The sequence below is a fragment of the Myotis nattereri genome (assembly GCF_964212035.1).
Source record: "Myotis nattereri genome assembly, chromosome: 4".
NCBI lineage: Eukaryota > Metazoa > Chordata > Mammalia > Chiroptera > Vespertilionidae > Myotis > Myotis nattereri.
In genome coordinates, this window is record NC_138079.1 from 55,503,659 (window position 1) to 55,530,814 (window position 27,156).

Sequence of the window (27,156 nt, forward strand, 5' to 3'; positions counted from 1 at the left end):
TTTCTCTCTGATCTTCTTGCCTCTAACCCTCAGTCATGCATTCACTTCTTTCTTCAGAAGTGGGGAGAGGGGAACAGAAGAGAGAGAGACCTTCCTTGGATCTTGAATCCTGGTTTATGACCTTGGGCCTGCCAACTGGAAAATAAATGTGGTTTGTGAAAAATAATTATATTTTAGGGGTAATAGTAGACATGCACACAAGACTTTCTGTGTTTGTGTTTTATGATTACTGCTTATGCACTGAGATTTAAGGAAACAGGATGTGGGGGAAGGGACTACTGAGAGCATCTTCAAAACGTAATGACTGCCCTTCAGATCTGATGGGATGATGGCATACCTAAACTTGTAACTTAGCCGTAAGCCTGGGATTGGGGGTGGGTGGAGAATTTTTCGTCAGATTAGAGCCGTTCAAAAAAGTTACCTCCTTTTGTTCTAAATTGTAATCTTTTTCTTTTCTTTTTAAGTTTAAATGTCTTTAAAATAAAATCTCTTTTTGATGAAAGAAGATGCTCATAGAGTGACATAGACAAATAGTTACTTTTTTTGGTAATTAGCCATCACTTCAGAAATTTAATGAAGTTTCCATTTGGAGAGGATCTAGAAGATTTAAATGCTGTCTCAGGCTTGGAGTTTTTAGCTCTATTTAAATGTGTCATTGGGGCCTCAGAAGACTAATCTTTTATTTTTAGAGCCTAATTTGGTTGCTGTATTACCTAATTAAATATAGTAAATCTTGTATCTGCCAAAGAAGCCTTATTTTTATTAGCCCTATTCTTGTAAAATTGTTTTTGGCTTATTGATTTGGAAATACACTCCATTTCATTTTCTCTGAAAATATGATAGTAATTTGAAGGAATTAAAGTCTGTTGGAAGTTTGCTCTTTTTAATTCAAATTCTTCACCATGTTTGCCATAGCTTTACTTTACTTTTAACAGTCCTTTATAGGTGAGGAAAGTGAAACTCAAGCATATTTGGTAACCTGTTTGAGATCAAGCATTTAGTGAAAGAGCCAGGATTTTAACCTCTGTCTTAAGTTAGGCCTTTAAAATAGAATAAAATAAAGTTAGGCCTTTAACTCTGTAATATGCTATTAATCAAATACCTTCACTTGGCTATCTGACAGATATTAAATATGTCATGTCGCATACCAAATACCATCTCATACTCTGTTCTCACTATGGCCCCCCCCTCCCCCAATAAAACAAGAGAGAGAGTATGAAAACCTATATTTTCCAATCTCAGTGAATGGCATTCCTTCTTTTAGTTATCCAAGCTAGAATTGTATAGAGAATTGACATATACTTACCTCTATCTCTTCACCCTACAGGCCCATCCAGCCCAAGCTGGTGTCAAACAATTCCTGTATAATTCTCCTTCAACACGACTCGTCATGTTCTCCTTTTTACTTCCACTGCTACTGTGACAGTTTGAGGACTTTATATCGACCTGGGTTGCCTTTATTGCAACAATCCAACTCATTGCTTCTCACATTATCTGAGATGAAGAACTAAGGTTTCTTTTTTGTTTTTAATCTATTGCAGAAATTTTGTAGGCATATAAAAAATGAATCCTTGGAAAACTCAAAATGAAAAAAGACATGGAATATAAGTTCCATTTGGAATTTGACAGATATAAAATTACTCTGAAATTTCTGTAGAATTCAATACTAATTTTCTATGTGTATCCTGTCACAGACAGATAACAAACAGTTTGTGGATTGGCCCTGGTCCATAGACAACATTGAGGAACACCCAGTTCATGGTATCTGATGAAAAGAAATGTCTTCAGCTTTCTCAGATTATAACCACATGGGCCTATGTTATTTAAAACTGAAATATTTCAACTAGGACATTCTTTGCTCTTGGCTTATGGAGAGCTTGTATATGTGGATTTAAGAGGTTTTAGAAAATTTCCTGTTTGTTTAAGACCCCTTCTTTCAATGTGAATAAATCCCATGTGAGCAAGGGGTAGTCATATGTTACATTATAACTTAATGCTAAGATCAAAGTTTACAAACTTCAGAATCTAAAGCAACATTTTCTTAAATAGGCTTAAAGTACAGTTTTCATGGGCTACCTGTAATAAAAGTTATTTCCCCCTCATTTGATATATTTAACTTGATATGATGGCACACATATACAGAAGTTTGTTTCTAATGGGCAGTAAAATACAGCAGATGGGTTGATGTGTTACATTTATGAAAGATTAAAATTCTATATATGTATTAATCTGACTGGGTGATAAATAATAAAGTTACCTGGATTTTGACAGGCATCTGACTAAGTCCTTGTCAAAGTTTTGAAGTTGATGAATTGTGGACAGGAGATGCTAAAATGGTCAGACTGTTGATTATCCCTTGGCTTGAAACAGGGCATGGCTTAGGAATCCAAAAACCCAAAAACTAAGTTCTAGAGGGATAGATGAATTCAGAGATGGAAATGCTCTAAATACTAAGCTGAGATCATACCTAGAATTAGTTTAGAAATTTATTAAATGAAACCATACTGCCCAGACCCCATTATTGTCTATATCAGGTCCAACACAGAACAAAACACATGGACAGATGCCTAAGAGAACATAGTTTTCCTATGTGAGATTTTTTTTTTTAAATCATAAAAGAAGGTCTTTTAGACATTTTAAAATGAAAAGGCAAATTTAAGCAACTAATCTGTAGCCAGGTACTAAAAAATTACCACAGAAGATTTCTAACCATTAAGTGTTCATTAAGAGTTAAAAAAATTTTTTTTAATTCAATTACAGCAATATTTGCTGTCAACTAGACTCCCAAACATGGTAAACTATCAAAACAAAACAAAACTTTGTCACAGAAATTGGGGTGCTGTAGGAAGTTTAGGAGACTAAATTCCCAAAGCAGGATGTTATAACTATCATCCTTCTTCCATTTCCAGATCATTCACAGGAGGTGGTTAGAAGGCAACTTGCTAAACCCACACCTAGAAAGTGATTCAAAGTTTTATTCAAAGAAAACTTTTAAACTAGCATAGCTTTTGTAAAGTTGAGGATGGAGAGGAGGGAGGAAAAGGCAACCTAATTGGTATTTCTATTAGTTATCCACCTCCCAAAGCAAAAAAAGGGGTGAGATAAAGTGAAAGAATATGTATTTTAAATGGTAATAAAGAAAAAATAAATAACTTGTTAATTTACACTGTAGCAAGTGCCGCTGAGTTATGGAATAGAGGTGTCCACCAGGTGGACTGGATGGAAAGGAGAAATGATGACCTTGTAGGCGAAGGGAACAGAGAGGTGAGAAGGCATGTGGAGGACAGCATGAAATAGCGGCCTGGCTTGTTCTCAGAGTAGAAAGCAGTTTGGAATGGCAGGAGCTCACCCAGGCATGGAGTGACTAGTGTCTAGCTCAGTGGTTCTCAACCTTCCTAATGCCGCGACCCTTTAATGCAGTTCCTCATGTTGTGGTGACCCCCAACCATAAAAATATTTTTGTTGCTATTTCATAACTGTAATTTTGCTACAGTTATGAATCGTAATGTAAATATCTGATATGCAGGATGTTTTTTCATTGTTACAAATTGAACATAATTAAAGCATAGTGATTAATCACAAAAACAATATGTAATTATATATGTGTTTTCCGATGGTCTTAGGCGACCCCTGTGAAAGGGTCGTTCAACCCCCAAAGGGGTTGCGACCCACAGGTTGGCGACCCACAGGTTGAGAACTGCTGGTCTAGCTGATCATGGAGAAGGCTTACACCAGTACTTCTCAAACTTATGGGCTCTTAAATCACCTGAGGATTTATTAAAATTCAGATTAAAGGAAGGGACTTGAGAGTCTGCTCTTCCAAAAAGCTACAATTTTGAGCAGAAAGACTATAAATTTTGTCTTAATATTTATTGATAATTTGTTTCATGGATTATGAGATGCCACTGTTATTTAGTGTTTGTTGAATACACAAAATACAAGACATTTCTGTTAAGCTAGATATTAAGTAATTTTATGTAAGTTTGCTGTGCTGATGGAGAAATAATACTCTTAGCAACTTCATTGACAAATACAAAATAAATAATTTATATAAAGCTCTCATCACTTATTGAATTAGTTGAGTAGGGGAATGCAACATTATAATGGAAAGAATCTAAAATTTGGTATCAGATTTTTAGAACTAAGCTCCAGTTTCAGTTTTGTGACTAAATAACTGTGACTGTAGGAAGATAAATTAACCCAACTCCTCTTTCTATTTTTTCCCCCTTCTTGTCTGAAATAGGTATAATACTTTCCATTTCATAGAATTGTAAGGGAAATGATATGTATAAAGTACCTTGTAGGAAAGTTTAATGGAGGTTTCAATGATCAAACTTTTGAGATCCCTTAAAAACTAAAATTGTGTGATTCTTAAATAAAGAACATTGAATGGCCCTAGCCAGTTTGGCTCAGTGGATAGAGCATCGGCCTGCCCAAAGGGTCCCGGGTTTGATTCTGGTCAAGGGCATGTACCTTGGTTGCAGGCTCCTCCCTGGCCTGGGACCTGGTCGAGGCTCAAGCAGGAGGCAACCAATCGATGTGTTTCTCTCACATCAGTATTTCTCTCTGCCTTTCCCTCTCTCTTCTACTCTCCCTAAAAATCAGTGGAAGACTATCCTCAGGTAAGGATTACAACAACAAAAAATAGAACATTGAATGATCTGATCCTAGGAATTATTGATCTGTGTGTGATCTTCGCAAGTTGGAGACTGTGGTTCTTTGTAGTTTATAAAAGCTTTTACCACTACCCAACCCCAAGGTCCACTTATACTCATGGCGTATATAAAATGGTTGTTACAGAGGGGTATATGTTGTACTTCTGAATGTTCTGGAAGCATGAGCAAATAGGTTGGATTACAGTTTTATCTGATTATTACCAATCTTTTGTTTTATTTTTAGTATATCTTGATCATGGAAATTTTCTATATAATTTACCACTTTCAGTTTGTTGTGGAACAGGAACACTCTTCTTCCAGGAGGAAAAAGTAACCCAGCCTCTTGCTTAGCCATTATTTAAGTCTATAAACGGCACATCAGTGATCCTCCGTAGGGAGTCAGAGAAGAGACCCACAGAGGCCCTAGAAGCAGGGATTCTGGGTTCTGGTGCCCGTACCCCAGAAGGGGGACATGGACTGTGGGTGGGCAGGGCACATCTCTTTGATCTTATTGACTCCTCACCCTAGGGGGCAAGCACAGCCAGAGTCAGGCCAAAGCAGGGCCCTCTGAAGTTCAGGACAAGGGCCCAGGTTGTTGGGCAGGAGTGTATGAAGGAAATTAGTATTTAATCTCAGTTACCTTTTTTTGATACTAACCTTTGTATTTAGCTTTCTTGTTTCATGACTGTAGTATACTTTATGCCTGCGTTTTTAATGGGTACAAGAAAATTTAGCATCTTATTTAGTTCAGTAGCTCTGAGATGGAAATAAATCTTAGTGATAAAAAAAAATTCTTAGATTAAATGCAGTCTTGCTAATAGACAATTTATTATGAGCTTTTCTTCCTAACTCTGTGCCTTGTCCTTATGTTTTGGTTTTTTAGATCGGCTTCCACTCCCCAGGAATATGATTGAAAACAGCATGTTTGAGGAAGAACCAGATGTGGTGGATTTAGCCAAAGAGCCTTGTTTACATCCTTTAGAGCCTGACGAGGTGGAATATGAGCCCCGGGGTTCACGACTGCTGGTGCGGGGCCTGGGTGAGCATGAGATGGACGAGGAGGAAGAGGATTATGAGTCGTCTGCCAAGCTGCTGGGCATGTCCTTTATGAACAGAAGCTCAGGCCTTCGGAACAGTGCATCTGGCTACAGGCAGAGCTCAGATGGGACTTGTTCAGTACCCTCTGCAAGGACCATGCTGGTCTGTGCTTTTGTCATTTTGCTTGCCATTTCTGTAATAATGGTCATTTATCTCCTGCCCAGATGTACCTTTACCAAAGAAGGCTGCCATAAGAAAAACCAGTCAATGGGACTCATTCAGCCGATTGCAACCAACGGGAAGTTGTTTCCGTGGGCGCAAGTCAGGCTTCCCACTGCCATTAAGCCTCTGCACTATGAACTCAACCTGCACCCAAACCTGACCACAATGACATTCCAGGGTTCTGTGACGCTTTCGCTTCAGGCCCTTCAGGCCACATGGAATATCATTCTTCACAGCACAGGCCATAACATTTCAAGAGTGACCTTTATGTCAGCAGTTTCAAGCCAAGAAAAACAAGTTGAAGTTCTGGAATATCCATTCCATGAACAAATCGCCATTGTTGCCCCGGAAGCCCTTCTTAAGGGGCACAATTATACCTTGAAGATAGAGTACTCGGCAAATATATCTAGTTCTTACTATGGGTTTTATGGTATCTCCTACACAGATGAAAATAATGAGAAAAAGTACGTAGCCCTCTTAAGTAATTCTGTTTCTTTGCTCTGTGAGACTTCTGCAATATGGATTCCTTTGCCCACCCCAGAGACAGTAACTACAATTCTTTAACATTTAGGATGTTATGTGTGAAAGAGTAGTATGGTGATCTGGAAAAATGCTTTTTCTTTCTTAGTCAAAACCTTGAACATATATCATATATCATGGTGGGGGTGCGGACATGCTGATGGAAGGAAATAGATAAAGATTATACCAATTACAGTCTTTAACACAAAACATATGTTATTTTGAGTTTTTATATCTTATAAGATGAACCTAGTTTTCTGTCGCCTTACAGGATCTCTGTGGGAAGCAGCGTAAAGAAGAGTATGGATTATTCTTTAAGACCTATTTTCCTTATGTGCGGAACTTTTAGGAGGTGCTTAGTGAGATGAGAAAGAGGGTGTTAAGTGCGTGTGGTTACATATGTGATTTTTAGTGTGTTTAATCTTTGCTTTTTTGTTTGTTTGTTTGTTTTTCTTTACTGTTTTTTGTTTTTTTTAATGCCACTGGCTATTTTGAATTTGACAGAAAATTTTTTTTAAAATCTAGGCGAGACTTAATTTGGTTTTTTAAAGAAATGACTCAAGCTTGGCCAGGTGTGGCTCACTAGTTGAGCATCGACCTATGAATCAGGAGGTAACGGTTTGATTCCCAGTCAGTGCACATGCCCAGTAGGGGGCATGTAGGAGGTAGCTGATCAATGATTCTCATCATTGATGTTTCTATTTCTCACTCTCCTTTCCTCTCTGAAATTAATACAAATATATATATATATATATATATATATATATATATATATATATTTTAAAGTGACTCAAAACATAAAAGTATTCAGCTCCCTATTTAGACCATGTATTTTGCACTTTAATTGTAGTATTCATAGCATGTAGTTTGAATTTCCAGAAAGATGCAGTGTACACTGCATACAGGTTATTCTTAAAGTAGCAATAATGTCAGTTTTCTTGTGTGCTCAAAGTCCTTGTTAGATCTGCTTCACACAGCTGGAGCATTGTCTCATATTTTTTATAAACCAGCATGTGAATTACTGATGCCATTTGGCTAATGCATGCCGGTGTATTGAGAAAAATAGAAAGAATATTTAAAATCTATTTGAGAAAGTTTTTTGATCTTTCTTAAATGGGGAAAGAGACAAAAGCAGGATCTGTAGCTCTATTCAGATAACTAATTCTTCTCTTTTTATGTAATACCTTTAAAATAAATGGCATGCTGGCTCTTCATGGGATCAGACATTAAAAGCAAATTTATAATTGCAATGGTAGCTTGGGCTTCTTTGCTTTACTTCTCCTTCCGTAATCTCTGTCATTCTAGGAATTGTAGGGTATACATTTAAAAAAGTGCTCTTAGTGTGCAAACAAACCTATGAGGCAAATCCTTTATCATCTCTTCCAAGCAGATTATTGCCCTTTGAGTAGGAGTCCCATAGTGCCTGCTACTGTGTAATGAGAGGGAAAATGTTATGTGGCAGAATAAATGATTTGTGGTATGGTCACTTGTTGACTCTTGCTATGGGCTGGATTGAGGTGTGGAAAATGCTAGAAAAATGGAACACAGTTCCTTAAAATTAAGAAATAGTATTTTAAAATCTTAAATTACCAGTAGTCTGTGAAACTCTGCTATTACAAAAAATATATAAATTCATTAACCTACTTGGTTAGATAAAAGGAGTGCCCCACAAGAATGCATATCTTAATGCAAAATAAAATTTTAGCAGATTATTTATACCTTTGAATATATCTGAAAACTATAATTCAAAGCAATTTTTGGGTCTTTTTCCCACTTTTAATTTTGCGTAGTTCTACTAGAGAATTTTTTTGTACTTTTTATCCCCTCCTAGGTTTAAGAAGAATAAATATTTAAACAAGTAGGTAAAGTAATTAAGGGATATATTTCTTCTTGACTGGAAAATCAGAGTATATGTAAATGTCAAACATGTGTGACACTGCTGTGGTAAAGGAAGCTTAGCAGTGTCATCTGAGAGGTGAAGATGGCCAGTAAATCTAGAAGTTGTTGATGTTAGACTTAAGTTCTAGATAACAAGCTGATGCTAAAGGAACTAGTAAACAAATTTAGGTTGGGGATGTGTTTTATGTCGTCGTCTTTCAATCTGTCAGTGTCTTTTTCTTGAACTCTTGAAACATCCTCTTAACTGATCTCCTGGCTTCTAATCTTACCATACTTTCCTCCCTCCTTTTCTTCCCATCTTCTTCAGTGTTGTCAGACTCATATTTCTAGAAATACAGATCTGACCATGTTAGGATCCTGTAGCAGTTCCTCATTTCTAACATGATTTAGTTCAAGATCTGGCCCTTGTTTTTTCACAGTCATAGTGAACTTCATTCCTGAATTCCAACGATAACAGGAGTTCATATTTACTGAAAACTGAAGTGCTAGAAGCTGTTCCAAGCATTTTATATGTTTAGTTGTTTATCCTATTAAACCCACTAACAGCAGGATAGCAATATTTTATTTATTTTATGGATGAGGAGGCAGAAGCACATAGAGTAACTCATTTAAAATTTATGGCTAGCAAGTAGCAGAGGGGAAACTCAAACCCAAGGCCATTTTAACTCAGAGGCCACATTATTATTATTATTATTATTATCATTATTATTTTAATTGACCTCAGAGAGAGGAAGGGTGAGGAAGAGAGAGATAGAAACATCAATTAGCTGCCTCCTGCAGGCTCCCTACTGGGGACTGCGCCTGCAACCCAGGCATGTACCCTGACCAGGAATCGAAATGTGACCTCCTGGTTCATGGGTCAATGCTCCACCACTGAGCAACACTGGCTGGGCTGAGGCCACATTTTTAACCACTGTTTTGTACTGCCTCCCAAGTTCACACTCTTTTCCTTTATCCATTGTTATCCCCAGTGCTTTGAATTCTCTTACCTCACCCCCAGCTAATTCATAATTGTCTTCAGGACTACTAGAGGTAGTACTCAAACTGCAACTAGTATTTCTGTAAGCAAATGCAGTCACTAATACAAAAATAAGCTTCAAGGTACTGAACATAAGTAAGATAGATTATAAGTATCATCAAGCAGCAGCCTTCGCAAAGGGACTTTTATATGAAATAGTTATTATTACATCTCTTTTAACAATAATTTAAGATTTTATTTGTCTTAGCATATTATGATCCAAGTTTTATCCAAAGTGATGGTCCAAGTAAACTCTTGTATATGAATAGTATAGCTATCATCAAACAAATATTATGGCTATCATCAAACTTTACCCCCCTAGTGGCCTTCCTCCAAAATCTTTTAACTGGGTAAGAATTTAGGAGTGGGGTGAAGAAATGTAGTGTTAGAAATGTAATATATTTAAATTGTTTCATTTAAGTTGATGGTTATCTTCTTTACAGTTTACCCAATAGAAATAATTATTTGGGCAAATCCTTACCAGAAAGAAAGTACAATAATTTTAACCGTGAAAGAAGAGTTATCTAGCATTTATAATAAACATCTATGTAGGACTTTATAGCATGTCAGTAGTTTTTATTATGAATAGTTTTATTTGATTCTAACAAAAACCGAAGGTGTTTGTCTGGAGATCCTATCTCAGTCCTAAATTTGATAAATAAGGAAATTGAGACATAAGTCATTGATTTGCCTGATGTCAGATGGGTGGTAAATTGAAGAGTTTATATCTTCTGATTACAAATCCCACTCTCTTTTCTACCTATCTTTTAAAAGTGGTAATTTAGCCCTAAGCAAGTGAGGCTATCATGTCTAAAGTGGCAGTTGTATACATACCATAATAACTGGTACCTGAAATATGCACACCAGGGCCACACTTGCCCTGATTATTCTACAGCCATGTTTCCATGATTTCCCAAATGCAGATGTTTTATTCCTCTGCTTAATTGAAAACTTGCATTTCTCTTTTTCTTTATATACTTTACTCCCAGTCTTTAGATGAGTCAAATTTTCAAGTGCTGTTGCTGTGTTCAAGGAGGGAGAGGAAAATGTTAATTCATTTCTGAAGAGAGTAAAGGAAACAAACATACTATAGGAAAACTGTTTTTTTTCAGTCTTCCTGAAAGTGCAAGTTTAAGGTTTAGCATTGTAAAGCCAGAGACTTTACAGATGAGTAAATAGTAATTAATGATCACCCTTCATACTGATTTTCCATCAGAAGCCTTCTTATGATCTCAGTGGCCATCTCTAGCCCATTGGACAGCCATCCTTTTTTAAAAATTTAATATTTTTATTTATTTAAAAGAGTAAGGGAGAGGGAGAGAGATTAAAAAAACAGCAATGGTGAGAGAGAATCATTGACCGGCTGCCACCTGCATTCCCCACACTGGAGATCGCGCCCACAAACCGGGCATATGCCCTGACCAGGAATCAAACAGTGACCTCCAGGTTCATAGGTCAGTGCTCAACCACTGAGCAACACTGGCCGTACAGGACAGCCACCCTTAGTCCCTGAACATATACTGCTCTTTCGTTGTGCTTCCCATTCCAGATTGTACTTTCTTCCCTCTCTACCTTTTCAAATATTCCTCACTTTTTAAATGCCCTCTTCAGATTTTGTCACCAGTTTCCTTACAATGTCTCAACTGCTAGTCAGAATCTGTTCCCTAACCTTTGTTTACAGAGGAGTAATAGTAATTACTCCAGTGCTTTGTTTTCACTATTATGACATGATTTGCAGCCTGACAAGTTTTTATTCATCATATAACCTCTGCCCCTCCCAGTTGATGGTGGATCCTTTAATGAGTAGGACTGTACAGTGTTTATCTTAGTATCCCTAGTTCTTGGCAAGGTACCTCGAATAAGTAGTTGCTAAATAACTATTGGATGAATTTGCATTTGTTTTAGGTACTTTGCAGCAACTCAATTTGAACCTCTGGCAGCAAGATCTGCTTTTCCTTGTTTTGATGAGCCAGCATTTAAAGCCACTTATACCGTCAAAATCGTAAGAGAGGAGAACTACACTGCTTTATCAAATATGCCTAAGGTACTGTTCTAGTTCTTGATTATAAACTTTTGAGTGGATCTCTTTCTTTTTTGAGAAGACTTGAATCCTCTTTATCATATTGTTGAGAATGATTGAAACCTCATACATTCTTATTCTTTCTTAAAATACATTCATAAAAGTTAAAATATATGTTGGAATCAACTGAGAAGTCAGCCCGTTGAGCACTTGAGGAAAGAGAAAGACCTGCTGGGTATGGAATGTATGGGCAGGAAACGTGAAGTGTGTGCTATGTACGAACAATGTACAAAATGATTAATACTGTGAACTGAAGATCAGAGTGGTATTTTCTAATATGTGGTATATTTGCTATTCTAAACAATGATACTTGATAGTGTTGAATCATGATTGACCTGGATTTTTTATTAGTTATTTAAGTCAGTATTGTAAACTGGAGGTTTAACAAGAATGCAAACAACTTTCTTGTATGTAAGCTCTACATGGGAGGCAATGAGGATAAAACCAAGCAGAATTGTTTTTATGCCAAACAGAATGGAGGGGGTCCTTTTGTTGACACCCGAGGGGCTGTGTGCAGCCTGATAGGAGCCTCCCAGAGCCTATGTGGCTAGTGGAGAGGAATAGTCACATTCAACAGACTATGGACTGAGCCTTTTAGGCCAGAGAGGACATGATCTGTCCTTCAACGGGAACGTTACTTCAACAGCTCCACTCCCAGACATACTCTTCACCTTCATCTTTCTCTGAAAGAGGTGGAATGCCTGCTTGCCTAGTATTCCACAACATATTGCAATTCACGATCAGAAAATCCTGTAAGATTGCCTTCATTCCCTCATCTTGTGGCCACTACAGACTTCTCTAATGGTTTTAATCCCACTAAACCTTCTTGGGGTCATCTTGGTACTTTCTGAAGCCATTTTGATGCCAGAGGATTAGGGCAAGACTCCCCAGACACAGGTGGGAATGAGGCTCTTGGGATGCTACTGAAAGAAGCATTTTCAGAAGCCTCCATGGGAGGATGGAATGTGGAAGATTTTATTGGCGTGGAGTGACATTTCTCTAGTTCCAATGTCCCCTTCCCCCGAAGCCAGTCCTGAAAAGGGGGCAACTGAGAGTTCAGAAAAGCCAGAAACAGGGCTGGTGTCCAGAGTTTCTGTTCCATGTTGCAGCCAGGTGAGGTTCAGCATTCCGGCCAGATTAAAGTCCATGTGTGAAGCCCAACATGGCCATGCCCCCTGCAAGCACAGGAGAGCACAGCCCCCTGCAGCAGGACTACCAAGAAGGCCCAGTGCCCTGGAGCCTAGAGAGTGAACTTCCTTTGTTTGGAAGTTTATTATTTAGATTTTGCTCGATTGCAGTGGTCACACCCATCCTGGCCCAATATCTGTTTCTAGGTGTGATTGACGGGCAGGCATTTTCCCATATCTCTCAGACCTTACTGGGCATGTGTCTAAATTGCCTTTGTCTAGACCAGTGGTTCTCAACCTTCCTAATGCTGCGACCCTTTAATACAGTTCCTCATGTTGTGGTGACCCCCAACCATAAAATTATTTTCGTTGCTGCTTCATAACTGTAATTAATGTACTATTATGAATCGTATTGTAAATATCTGATATGCAGGATGTATTTTCATTGTTACAAATTGAACATAATTAAAGCATAGTGATTAATCACAAAAACAATATGTAATTATATATGTGTTTTCCGATGGTCTTAGGCAACCCCTGTGAAAGGGTCGTTCGACCCCCAAAAGGGTCGCGACCCACAGGTTGAGAACCGCTGGTCTAGACCCTTCCCCCACAGTCAGCAGGGAACAGACTTAGAGTGTTCAATGAAGCTTTTTGGCAAAGCTGTATAAATGGTATGCCTATATCTAGTCTTCCCTTTCATGCCTTTCCTGTTAAATAATAACCAGGCTGTTACAATGGCATCAGTTTATAGTGATATCCCAGCTTTAGCTCCTTCAATGAGTTTATTTGTAGCAGTAGAGAGGAGCATGCTAGATCATAAGGAAGGATTTTGGTTTTGATGTTGTTTTAAAGGGGAGAAACAGAGCCAATGTTACTTATTATCTTTAACTTACATTTATTTAAAGCCATCTTTTTAGACTAAAAACTGCTTAAGGATTTTCACTGTAGTTAATATATCCTCATGATGAAGGATGGTAGAACAGACAGAGACTAAGGGCCATTAGTTTAGAAACCAGTCCTAACAGATTAAAATATGCCAACATCTTTGCTATTTATTTCCTATTTGAATTTTTCAGTTTTTCAGTTTATTTGTTACTGTCATTTATTCCCATAGTTATAGAACTGTCGTCTTTTCCCCTTTGCTTGTAGAAGTCATCAGTCACTATGAAAGATGGACTTGTTCAGGATGAATTTTTTGAAAGCGTGAAGATGAGCACTTACCTGGTTGCTTTCATTGTGGGGGAGATGAAGAATCTGAGCAAGGACGTAAATGGAACCCTGGTATGTTGTTATGGTATTGGTCTTGAAAGAGGTTGAGAGGAATTCTTTAATTATTTCTGGTAACTGCTTTATGGAGGATAACAAGGTTTTGGATCACAACTCTGACATCTTACAATTCAGAATTATTACTTTTTGCATAGTTGTTTACTGTTATCAATTGAATACCTGAAAGTCAATAATTTTCAAATTTCTTTTAATTTTACTTTTACAAGTAAATCCTAGTAAGACAATATACAGGGTGGGCAAAAGTAGGTTTATAGTTGTTCATATGGTAAACATTACTATAATTAATAAATAATTATACAAGACTAAACTATATGTTTCACATACTCACAACTGCATGTGTAATAAAGCTTCTAGAACTGTGTTATGCACTATGGTGGTTACTAGCTTAATGTGACTATGTAGATTTAAATTAAAATTAGACAACAGTGTAGTGGCTGAATAAGATGTCCTTCATTTATGCCCCCCCCCCCTTGCCCTAACAACAGTTTGACATCCAACCATGGGAAAAGTGCCTTTGTGGAAGCTGTGGGATCCAGCACCATATGCCATGGGAGCTGGAGAAGTCTTGCCCACCCATGCATCAGCTATTAAGCATACAGACCTTGGTCCTGCTTGTGAACCCTGTAGTGGCATGTGAAATGGTTTCAGCTTCCTGGCTACAGTTTGGGAGCATTTCAAAACCTGTCTTAGACCAGTGATTTTAAACCTTTTTCACCTCATGGCACATATAAAATAATTACTAAAATTCTGTGGCACACCAAAAAATAGATTTTTGCCAACCTGACAAGAAATAGGTATAATTATTTTTTATTTACACTGGATAACTATTGTTGTTTTGTCTGTTGTCATTTTTTGTTTTATTTGTCAGTCTACGGGAAAAGAGGTCAGTGCCCCTGACTAAATAGTCAGATGTTGCATGTTTTAAAAATTCCTGTAGAACACCAATTGAACGTCGCTGTCTTAGACAGTTGCTCTTGGACAAGAGAGCCTTTGTGGAAGTCCAGATTTCCAGCAGAAAAGTTCTAGCGTACTATTGGAGGGGAAAAAGTATGAGTTTGGATGCATTGGAGAGGACAGTTAGTAAAGACTGGAAGAGTTGACTGCTACTTCAGTGTGAAGACAGTTACACAAAACATCAAGGGACATGAAAAATCAAAGAAATGTGACACCTCCAAAGCACAATAATCTTCCAGTAACTGATCCCCAAGACATGGATATCCATGATTTACCCAATAAAGACCATAAAATAGCTGTTGTAAGAAAACTTCATGAGCTACAAGAAAACACAGAAAAACAATTCACTGAAATCAGGAAACACACAAGCAAAATGAAAAGCTATAAAAATAAATTAAATTAAAAATAATAAAAAAGAACCAATTAGAAATTCTAGAGCAGAAGAATATAATGAGTGAAATGAGAAATGCAAATAGAGAGCATGAACGGCAGAATGGATAAAGCAGAAGAAAGAAGATAGGAAAATTTGATATCTAGTCAGAGGAGAACAAAGGAAAAAGCAGGAAAAAAGGTGAAGAAAGCCAATGTGCTTTATGGCACCATCAAATGAAATGATTTGCAAATTATTGGATTTTCAGAAGGAGAATGGAGGGAGAAGGGGGCAGAAAGATTATTTAAAGGAATAATGGCTGAAAGCTTCCCCAAACTGGAGGGATTTGGATATCCAAGTTCATGAAACTCATAGATTACCAGACAAACTCAGTTTAAAGACAAGACATACTATAATAAAACCACCAAAAATCAAAGAAAAACTTAAAAGTAGAAAAATGTAAACAAATCCTTATAATTTCCTTACAAGGAAACCTCCGTAAGTTTATTAGTAGGTTTCTCAACAGAAACAGAGGTCAGGAGAGAGTCGTATTATCTGTTCAAAGTGCTAAAAAAATAAAACTGCCAACCAAGAATACTTTTTCCAGCAAAGTTATCACTCAGAAATGGAAATAAAGACTTTCCAAGATAAGCAAAAGTTGAGAGAGCCCATTAGACCTACCTTACAAGAAATCCTAAAAGGAGTGCTTCCAGCTGAAATGTAAGGATGCTAATTAGTAACAATGAAAATGTACAACTCATTAATAAAGTTAAGTATATAGTCAAATTTAGAATACTCTAATACTGTAATATGGTGGTATATGCATCCTATGGGATGCATAAAAAGGAGTTCTAAGAGGAAAGTTTGGAGTGATAAATGCCTACATTAAGATAAAAAAAATCTCAAATGAACAATCTGACTTTACACCACAAGGAACTAGAAAAAGAAGAATAAATTAAACCCAATGTTAGCAGAAGGGAGGAAAGAAGGATTGGAGCAGAATTAAGTGAAATAGATACCGGGAAAAACATAGAATGGATAAAGAAGATGTGGTATATATGTACTATGAAATATTACTCAGCCATGAGAAAGGAGGAAATCCTTCCATTTATAACAACATGGATGGACCTTGAAAGCTAAATGACATAAATCAGAGAAAGACCAATACTGCATGTCACTTATATGGGGAATCTAATAGAACCAGATTCAGAAACAGAGAGTAGAATGCTGGTTGCCAGGGGCTAAGGGATGGGGGAAATAGGGAAATGTTGGTCAAAGGGTTCATACTTGCAATTACAAGATGAATAAGTTCTGAGTATTTAATGTGCAGCATGGTTATTATAGTTATAATACTGTATTATATACATTAAAGTTTCTAAAAGAGCAGGTATTAAATGTTCTCAACACAAAAAAAGAAATTGAAAGAGTTGAGGTAATGGAGGTGGTAAACTAATTCTACTCTGGTAATCATTTACAATATGTAAGTGTATCACATCAATACTTTGTACACCTTAAGGTTACACAGTATTGTTTGTTAATTATATCATTGCAACTGAAAATGAATTAAATTTAAAAGTTACTTCCTCAGTTAGTAGCCACATTTTTAGTGTTGGGGCTAGTAGCCACCATATTGGTATATCATCAATACTGAATATTTCTATAAATGCAGAAAATTTTATTGGACAGCCAGTGCTAAATCTAGAACATTGTTCAGACTTAAAAGATAGCATAAAAATGTAGTTCGAAGGAATACTCCAGGTTATGATTGGAGTAATGAGTAAAATTGTTTAAGGGTCTCGTATATCTGTAATTCATCAAAATTGATTATTTGTTCTAATTAGGCTTCTATTTGTCATTAGTGACTGTCTGTAAATGAATTTTCTGCATTAATTTTACAGTAGAGACCTAATAAAGCTGACAAAATAGAAGAAATAGGTCCTTTAAAGCCAATAGTAATTATTCTTTATGATAGAAATGTTTTTGATCCCCACCAGGGAATATTGTCTACTTTTGAACACATTCAATTGTATTGGGTTTCCTGTCTAAACTAAAGAGCTTTATTTTACTCACAGTATTCTTGGGTCATATTATTTTGTTAATTAAAAGGGTATACTTCTTCTGTTATAAAAGACTAGGGGCCCAGTGCATGGATTCGTGCACATTGAAAGGAAATTAATTAGAAGGTGGCCAGTGGGGCAGGACTGGGTGAGATGGGCTGGACACACCCTGGAGCCAACTTCCCACGGTCCCTCCCCAGCCAGCTGCACCTGGGGTGGCACTGGGGCTTGAAGGGTGTCTGCAGAGTGAGCAGGGTCCCTCCAGCAGGTGGATTCCCTCAGCCTGGCCTGCGGGGATTGTGCTGAAACTAGCAGTCCGACATCTCCTGAGGGGTCCCAGAGTGTGAGAGGGCACTCTGCAGAGTTGCTGTTGCTTGGCAGCTTCTGTGTTGAGCATCTGCCCCCTGGTGGTCAGTGCGCATCATACCTACTGGCCAGTCACTTAGCCTTTTATATATATACGTTATCATGTCTACCCCATGATAACTTAGAATATAAAGACAGACATAAGGATTATCTGACTGTTTATTAGCAATAACATGGTATGCCTTTATGCTCAATGTTAAAGAATGGAGAATTATTCAAGAAGTAAAGTGAGTGTTAAGGGTAAGTGTAGACTGCATATTGAGTAAGTGTTCAATATGATTTACTTACCTTTGGGTTGAAAGAGTTTTTGTCAAGTCTAAACCAAATAATTTTTCAGAATCCATTCAAAAGGATATTAAGACTGTTTTCAATCTGGAAAAAAAAAAGAATAAATTCCTCTTCAAGTGTTGCAGCACAAAGCTAGCCCCCGATTTAGATGTTGTGCCTTGACAAAACCTAAAAGGCTCAGTCTACAAAGTCAGGTTTGCTTCTTCATGGCCCAGCGGGTGCCAAGCCATCCTCTCTCCTTGAAGCCTTCCCACAGCTGGGCTCAGTCATTCCCTCTCATCTCTCAGGGCACTTCAGTTATGTCTCTGTTGCAGTTCCTGTCACACTGTTTATTATTAACCCCCCCCCCACACACACACACACACACTTTTTATTATATTCTGAAATATATGCAGGCTTGGCTTCTTTTCCCTCTGTTCTCTCTCTCTCTCCTCCCCACTTTTTCTCCTCTCTCCCTCCCTCCCTCCATCTGTTTCCTAATACATCCGTCTTTCTCTTTTTCTTTCTACTGCTATATTGGCTTCTAACTGCTTCAAATTCATCTGATATTCAAAGTCCTCTTATAAATTAGACTATATTTCTAATTGCTCCAGTGTGAATTCTTCAAATTTTATACCTCATTCTGATAGGTAGGTAGGTAGTAGATAGACAGACAGACAGACAGATAGAATTGAGAAACTTTTTTGGCTTTTTATCTACATGTTAGGAAGCAACATGGTTCATCATGGAATGTGGAGTCTACAAATCTTTCCTCTACAGTTTACTAGCTGTATGCCCTTGGAAGATTGCTCTGTGATCCTCTCTAAACCTTACCTTCCACAACTCTAGCACTATATTGCCTGACTAGCCTGTTCTCTCAAGGATTACATTTTTTTAAATTCCTGTAAAATGTTCAGTACCTCGCAGATAGTAATACACACACACTCACACATGTGTGTGTGCGGAAAGTACAGTCTCTTTTTTTGCATATGCAAACATTATGAATTCCTTGTATGTCTGTCTGTAAATATGAATAACCTTTATTATTTTTAATGCTACCCAGTAGTAAATGTGTTTTGAAAAATTTAACATTATATGAATAAATAGTTTTTATTAATTTGATATCTTTTTAGTGAGAAATGGAGAAGAATCTAACATGCATGGAGTTACACTTTTTATTTTCTAAATCTAATGAGGGGGAGGCATTAGCCCTGTGTTGCTGATGAAGAAACAGTGTCACAGAGAAGTTTAGTAGTTGACTCAAAATTATATAGCCAGCAAGTGATAATCAGAATTGTACTGTCCACTACAGTATGCTGCCTCTTACACCAAATGACTTAAATAACTTCTGTAGGTATGGTGACCAGAAACTCAGACTTGGAGTCTACCAAAGGAGTTTTGTTATTTTAAAATGTGACAGTGTCTAGGATGGTTTCTATTTTGTAATATTTGACATTAGGCCTATTTCACAAGATACAGGAATAAGGCAGTAGGGCTTTGCTTACTAATCAGTTTTACCAAACAACTAAAAATGTCAGAATTGGCTGTAGATTATTAAATATATCGTGTTCAGCGGTAGAGACTACTATGTTGTCAAAGGCCCAGGGAAAGAGGAACATTGTTTTATTATTTCTGTCCATTCTCCAGTGTGCAGGAATGCCAGAATTATGTAGGACATTCCAGGCCAGTTTTAAAATACACTGCTTTTATCTGTTTGTCTTGAGGTTTTTGTTTTGTTTTATTTTTCCCATTGCCTGACTTTGTTTTTACCATAGGCAGGTCTAATTAGTAGAATCAGAATTCAGTGGTGGTTAGTCAGATGTGGACTATTTAACATTTGAACAGAACCTTCAACAGCATTATCCATATGAAGTTATAATTTTAATTTATTCATATTCAGTCAGGAACATGGCTTAGTTCCAAATTTCTGCTAAAGCATTTCCACCTCAAGTATCTCTCCACCAGCCAGGGACATAGTTTATAATTTATATCTTTCTCCTGAAGTCCCATCTAATTAGTTATTCTGGATAGACTTGATACTGGTTTTTTTGTTTTTTAGGAATATATATTTTTTTTATGTGTTCAGCTATCTGTTTAGGAAGGCTGATATTCTTTTAGGAGGCGGCTATATTATTATCCTTTTGGGTGGGGAATGAGGTTTAGTTCTGGTTTTGTTTTTGTTTTATCTATTTTTTGCTTTTATTAAATTAAGGGACAGATTAAGTTAAACCTAACAACTCTGTTACTCCTCAGTCTAAGAACCCTTTGCTCTGAGTCTTTAGTGGAGTCTTTTTTAGAAATCTCCTAAAGGTCTTCACAAGAAATCTTGCAAGAAAGGTTTTAAGTTGTTAAGTCTTAAGGCCTGAGTGCCAGTTGAGTTCCATTTACCAGTATTTAGAGTGCAAGACCAGAATGCTGGTCAACACTTTCTTTGTTAAACTAAATTGCCCTTTTTGTTTAACTTCTCACTGCTTCTGTTGCTCCTAAAACAAGCTTGATCTTAGTTATAAGGACCAGACAATTTATCTCTATTGAGCACTCATAGCACATATTCTTTTAAGGAAAAAGAAAAGAGGTAAAAATATACCAAAGTACCTTTTTTCCTAATTATTGTATACCAGAAATGGGACTAAGTGGATCTTTTGGTCAGAGTTCAGTTTTATATAAACTCCCCCTTCCTCTTTACTTTTCCTCGGAAGAAAGATGCTTTTCACGTACAGTGATGGAAGTGGGCAAATGGTGTGCCTGGCAAGAGGATGTTTAGGAGGAATCTGGGTGATATTGGGATAGCATCTTCTAGATGATTGCATCAATTATAACATAAAATATGTATGTTTGGAAAGAACAGGCAGAGAGAATAAAGACATCTCAAATTCCAAGTGATCTTGATACAATCATTTATAATAACACACTTTAAAAGAATATGTCAAGCTTTTTAATTTTTTTAGCAATAACACTCATTTCTTCAGATGGGAAAGGATGCAGGAAGGGCACTTGTCAGCAGCACGAGCTTGAGTTCCCTTGGCAGGTAGTGACTGAATTCAATAAGCTGTGGTCACAGTCCTGTACCAAGGGCTGTGGATGGTAGAGTGCTGGGCTGGTGAAGTACTCTTGGCCACATGCTGTGGGAGGTTACATTTCTTCCATAGTTACTTTAGAAAGCAACACATTTTTAATTGGCTAACTCTAGTTCTAGACACTTCATTCTTCCAGTAATTTGCCACAAATTTCTAGTCACACATATTTTTCCCATTTCTGATGGAACTCTATTAGTAATGATAATAACTACCATTTATTGAACCCTTATATTGTGTCAGGTACTATTCTAAGTTCTATAAATGTATTAGCTCATTTAATCCTCACAGCTGCCCTGTGAGTGTAGGAGCTACTTGTATCGCCATCTATACTAATAATAGAGGAATATGCAAATTGTTCAGGACGCCATCACAGTAACAACTGAATAGCAGGCTGAGTGGGGCGACAAGGCCAGCAGGGGGTTAGTGAGGAACAACCAAACAACTGAATAGCAGGCTGTGTGGGGCGACCAGGCCGGCAGGGGGGCAGTTGGGGGTGACCAGGCTGGCAGGAGGGCAGTTGGGGCGACCAGGCCAGGGTGGGAGGCAGTTAGGGGCAATCAGGCAGGTAGGCAGGTGAGCAGTTAGGAGCCAGCAGTCCCAGATTGTGAGAGGGATGTCTGACTGCCGGTTTAGGCCCGATTCCTGCGATTGGGCCTAAACCGGCAGTCAGACATCCCCCAAGGCAGTGGTCGGCAAACTGCAGCTCGCGAGCCACATGCAGCTCTTTGGCCCCTTGAGTGTGGCTCTTCCTAAGCCTTGGGAGTACCCTAATTAAGTTAATAACAATGTACCTACCTATATAGTTTAAGTTTAAAAAATTTGGCTCTCAAAAGAAATTTCAATCGTTGTACTGTTGATATTTGGCTCTGTTGACTAATGAGTTTGCCGATCACTACCCCAAGGGGTCCCAGATTGGAGAGGGTGCAGGCTGGGCTGAGGGGGACCCCCCCCCCCCCCGCACAAATTTCATGCACCGGGCCTCTAGTTTCATAGATAAAGATATTGAGTCATACAACTAGCAGAGACTTGAACCTGGCACTCTAACTACAGAGCCTGTACATTTGACGCCATGTGTCCTCCATGTTTCTGTGATTAATGCATATGGCTCTATAGACTGAAGCCCCACATAAAGGGACTTATGGCTTAAATCTATTTGACCTCTTAGAAATAGTTAACAGGTTTTCAGTCCTTTAATGGGAGACTAAAATTAATTTAAAATGAGAGTTCACCAAGTGTTGAATTACTTAATGTCTCCATTTCCCACCTGATGAAATCTTTATTTTGAGGTTTTTATTTTCTGCCATGTCTTGTCTACATTCCCTTTTCCAGGGGAGTATAGAGGTTTTTGTTTTTTTCCAATCAATTAAAAAACAGTAAATATTGCTTTTTAAAAACCCATTGCTTTTAACATAATGGTTTACATTTTGTCTTTTGATATTTATTGAATAATATGTTTACAGTTAGTCACATCGTATGTGTTTAACTTATGCACTTAGAAAAAGAGAGAAAGAATAACAATTTAAGTAATGTGGTTGATTGCATCTGCCATCCCCCTGAGCGAGCATGTGCCCTGGAGTGAATGGGGAATGGGGGCATGAATTTATCATCCCCTTAAGTTGGCTTTAGTTACTATGTGCCACTCATGGAGTGTTTCACTCTTCTGGGCGTGATTATTTTTTTATACAATGTGGTCTATTTTTTATACAACTGGAAAAGAGCAAGCCCTCCCAGGGCTGGAAGGAAAACTGGCTGTGCCTTACTGAAAGAGAATGTGTTGGTTTATAGTTTTTTTTTTCTAGGGTAAGTTCAACAAATGTGCAATTTCTGCCTTACGTGTTTATTTTAGAACTAACTCACTCTTAAGATGCGATTCCTCTGTATCGAGTGCCTGCCTGCTCAATGCCAGGCACTGTGATAGGTATCAAAAGAATTAAAATTTGGTTTTGTCCTTTAAATAATTCACAACCTTGATAGCTCATAAGCAAGGGAGGGTAACTATAGGTAATGGGGAGGAAGAACAGAGTATTGTAAAATTAAATGGGCAAATGCTTATAAATTGCTGTAATCTGACCCAAAATAGTTTATTTTGGATGTTATGTTAACTTTTTAAAAAAGGAATTGTTAAGGTTTTTTTTTTTTTTTTAACATCTCTGTATGCCTGGAAGTAATTTGCTAAACTCTGTGGGTGCTAAAAGAACTGTAAGCAAGGATTTTTGTCCTGAAAAATCTTGTAACTCTCTACAGTTTCACTTATGCCAATCTTGACAGCGTTCACCTGAGTAATTATTTATACCTGGCCTTACATCATACATAATGTTTCCTTCTAGGTTTCTATATATTCTATACCAGAAAAGATTGGCCAAGTTCACCATGCCTTGGAAACAACTGTGAAGCTTCTTGAGTTTTTTCAAAACTACTTTGAAATTCAATACTCACTTAAGAAATTGGGTAAGAATCAAACAGTGCCTCTGATTTTCGTTACCATTATAACCTAGAATCATTTTGAAAATGTTTTTTAAAAAGAGCTCTTGCCAAAGTTATTATAAAAGAAAACCAAGAAACACAGTTAATGATTTAAAAATTGTTTGTATTTAAGATCATTTAGATTTCATGAGTGTATCTGAATGTGGAGCTTCAAGTTTATGGGGCTATTACAAAGGTGCTGTGTAAGTGGGAATGCACTTAGGGCTTAGTCTGGAGTTTAACTGATTCTAACTTCCTAAAAAGTTCCTGATTCAGATAATAAAAACTGAGTAATGGGCCTGGGCCGTGTGGCTCAGTGGTTGAGCTTCGACCTATGAACCAGGAGGTCACAGTTCAATTCCCTGGCAGGACACATGGCCAGGTTGCGGGGTCGATCCCCAATAGAGGGTGTGCAGGAGGCAGCGGATCAGTGATTCTCTCGCATCATTGATGTTTCTATCTCTCTCTCCCGCTCCCTCCCTCTCTGAAATCAATAAAAATATATTTTAAAAAACTGAGTAATGGAAGCTCTGGAAAGCAAGAGCATTTCAGTGCTCTTCGGCATGGAGCTGGCTCTGGGGAGAGGAGAGTTGGCCCTGCCCATTGTGAAGGAATTAGGTATCTCTTCTTTTGCAAAGGAGCAGAGGAACAGTGACTCTGCAGGGGTTTTATCAGGTTTTCATCAGCTGACCTAGGGTGAGGAGTATACAGGGCTAGATTAAGGAACGTTCCATTTGTTAGGAGTATAAAATGAACTCTGCCTCCTGATCCACAGTGATAAAACAGTGGGTGAACTATTTTGATTTAACCAGGAAGTACCTTAAATGAGGGAAAGTTGATTACTTTTTTCCTGTTATGTCCAGATTTGGTGGCTATTCCTGACTTTGAAGCAGGAGCAATGGAAAATTGGGGTCTGCTCACCTTCCGAGAAGAGACACTTCTGTATGACAATAATACTTCTTCAGCAGCAGACAGAAAACTGGTTACTAAAGTCATCGCTCATGAGCTGGCCCATCAGGTATTAGCAACCAAGGCCATTTTATCTCATACCTGTGATCTATTCCATATTCTAGAGCAGTGATGGCGAACCTTTTGAGCTCGGCGTGTCAGCATTTTGAAAAACCCTAACTTAACTCTGGTGCCGTGTCACATGTAGAAATTTTTTGATATTTGCAACCATAGTAAAACGAAGACTTATATTTTTGATATTTATTTTATATATTTAAATGCCATTTAACAAAGAAAAATCAACCAAAAAAATGAGTTCGCGTGTCACCTCTGACACGCGTGTCATAGGTTCGCCATCACTGTTCTAGAGTGTTAGAATAAGTTTAGATGCTAATAATAATCTAGCTGTTTATTGTAGTATTGCTTTCACAAGAAAATGATGCTTTTGAACACAAACAATTTCAGATGAAAATGCCATCTAATATTTGTATAGGACTTTACAGTTTATAAAACATGATCACATGTATGATCTCACTTTTCATAACTGCTGTAGGGCAGGTGAAAATCCCACTTACAGATGTGGAAACGGAACTTACCGTAAGTAAATGACTTGCTCAGAGTCACACAGCTAATGAGTGGCAGCACTGGGTCCTAAAGTAGCACTATCTCATCAAGATCTCTCTCTTTCCCCCACAACACACAGCTGTTTGCCACTGACAAATGCCAGCTGCTCAGTACAGCTTTGTGGGAAAACATCTTTTTCCTAAGTTGCACTCTCACAACACTTGAACTATAGTTGTCATCACTAGATTTATTTTTTCTCTCTTGCTAGAACTGGACTTTTTTTAAATTAATTTGAAAGAGGAAGGGCACTCTTTGTATGCCTTGGAGAAAAAGCAAGAAAATTATACGGATACATGAACCTCCCTCTGTCTTCCCCAGCACCTCTCTTGTATCCTTGATGAGGTGCTCATCAGTGTTGGGTATGCTTTAGGGGTGTCATGTGGGAGGATATGGAAGAAGAGTAGAACATGCTCTGGGCTGTTTACTCCCTGTCCAAACTCAACCTGAGCACGACTGTGTAGTGCTTCTGAAGACTTCAGTACAAGCAGGCATATGACGCGTATACTCACTCACTATTATGGTGTCAGGCCTGTAGACAAGGGGTCTTTAGGGGCTTTCCTATGGATCTGTTATTTCTGGGGCCTCCCACCATTACGTGGGGAGTATTTCTCTGTTAGTTCGTCTTTAGGACTTACAAATCATCTTTGTCTGAAACAGGCTTTAGGATATCTTTGAAATACATATTCTGGTCATTCAAAAGTGTTTTGTTTCAGTATCTAGTAACCTTATTGTTTTACTGCTGGTTTGAGTCAAGCCTTAGGCCACACTGACTATTGCATGCCTATCACCACACTTTATTTCAGGCATTTTTTGAGACATTTTTAAGAAGAGTCTTCTTTCATTGTTTCCTTCTTACTTCCTCCTCATAGAAGAACGCATTTAAGATCTTTCTGATTTCATTTATTTACATGCATACCAACTTGCTTGAGGAATGTTGTTTAAATTCTATTTTGAGTTGTGTAAATACTGTCCCAACTTGGGTAACTGAGGAGAAATTTGAAGTATGGACTCTCTAACTATAGGAAATTATCACACAGAAATTTACTTTTTAGTTGTCATAGGTAGTTGTAGCAACAACAGAAAAGAATCTTACTAACTTGATATTAGAAAGTAGAAGAATTTCATTATCTAGGAAATCTTATTTTTAATGAGGGGTCTATAAAAACTGTTATTTACCTAATATGTAACATGTGTTAAATTGAAAAATATGCTAATTGCATATGTCTTGCTTGTTTTCTCATTCAATTAAGGTAAAATGTTAAAATTTTTATTTTACTTTTAAATTTACACAGCTTTTATAAGCCTTTAATTTGAATATAGTTTATTTTAACTATAGTGACTATATTTTTATGTAATTATAATCTAGTTATAGGTGATAAAGCTAACAATTCAATTATTAGAACATTCTTGAGAATGTAACGATTGTGTTGGTTAATGGTTTGTTTTCCCCACAGTGGTTTGGGAATCTGGTAACAATGCAGTGGTGGAACGATCTATGGCTAAATGAAGGTTTGGCTACTTTCATGGAGTATTTCTCTTTGGAAAAAATATTCCAAAAGCTCTCTAGTGTAAGTACAGTGTTTTTTCTGTTTTTTGCCTACTATGAGTGCTAAGGGAGGAAAGACTCAAATCATATTCGCCATGTGTTTTCTATGCATTTGCAGAAATGAAACTATTTCTAGAAAGAAACAATGAAATTGGCCTCTGTTACTTAAATCTGTACCTCTTGAGATCTGACAATGAAAGTTATGCTTTTATTTACTGACATATTTCATTGAAAGCTAAAAGTATGTGAAATTATTTTACATTTTGTTATTAGGATAAATATTTTAAATTGATTTGCTACATTTTATTTTCAAAAGTTGTGATTCTTCTGCTTGAAGGAATTTAGATATAATTGAAAGGCCTTTTTTGCAAAACAAAATATTTTATCCTGTGCATAAAGAAAGAAAAAAAATTAAGATATTTTGTAGCAATACTGTCTGTTATCACTCTGATCATACTTATAACAGTGATACAGAAAAATAATTTTCCCTTTTTAGATACAAACCATATTCTGTTCCTTTTCAAACACTTGGAACACTATTTTGTGATAGAGAGCATAGTAATGCTGCCACTTTATTAGACTCTTTGGAGATGTTTGCCATCCTTAGAATTATTTGGACACACTAGGTTATGATAT

At 37.4% G+C, this 27,156-nt stretch overlaps 1 protein-coding gene across 1 annotated transcript in view; it reads left to right on the top strand.

Annotated features, from left to right (window-relative positions):
* The first annotated feature begins 593 nt into the window (after window positions 1-593).
* Window positions 594-27,156, top strand: part of LNPEP (leucyl and cystinyl aminopeptidase) — a 57,656-nt gene continuing 31,093 nt past the window's right edge. Inside the window, exons 1-7 of the mRNA XM_081090560.1 lie at window positions 594-1,512; window positions 5,539-6,379; window positions 11,257-11,395; window positions 13,711-13,842; window positions 23,267-23,387; window positions 24,266-24,420; window positions 26,429-26,542. Of these exons, the coding sequence (XP_080946686.1) occupies window positions 5,562-6,379; window positions 11,257-11,395; window positions 13,711-13,842; window positions 23,267-23,387; window positions 24,266-24,420; window positions 26,429-26,542 (1,479 nt within the window). The 5' untranslated portion in view covers window positions 594-1,512; window positions 5,539-5,561. The remainder of the gene's footprint in view (window positions 1,513-5,538; window positions 6,380-11,256; window positions 11,396-13,710; window positions 13,843-23,266; window positions 23,388-24,265; window positions 24,421-26,428; window positions 26,543-27,156) is intronic.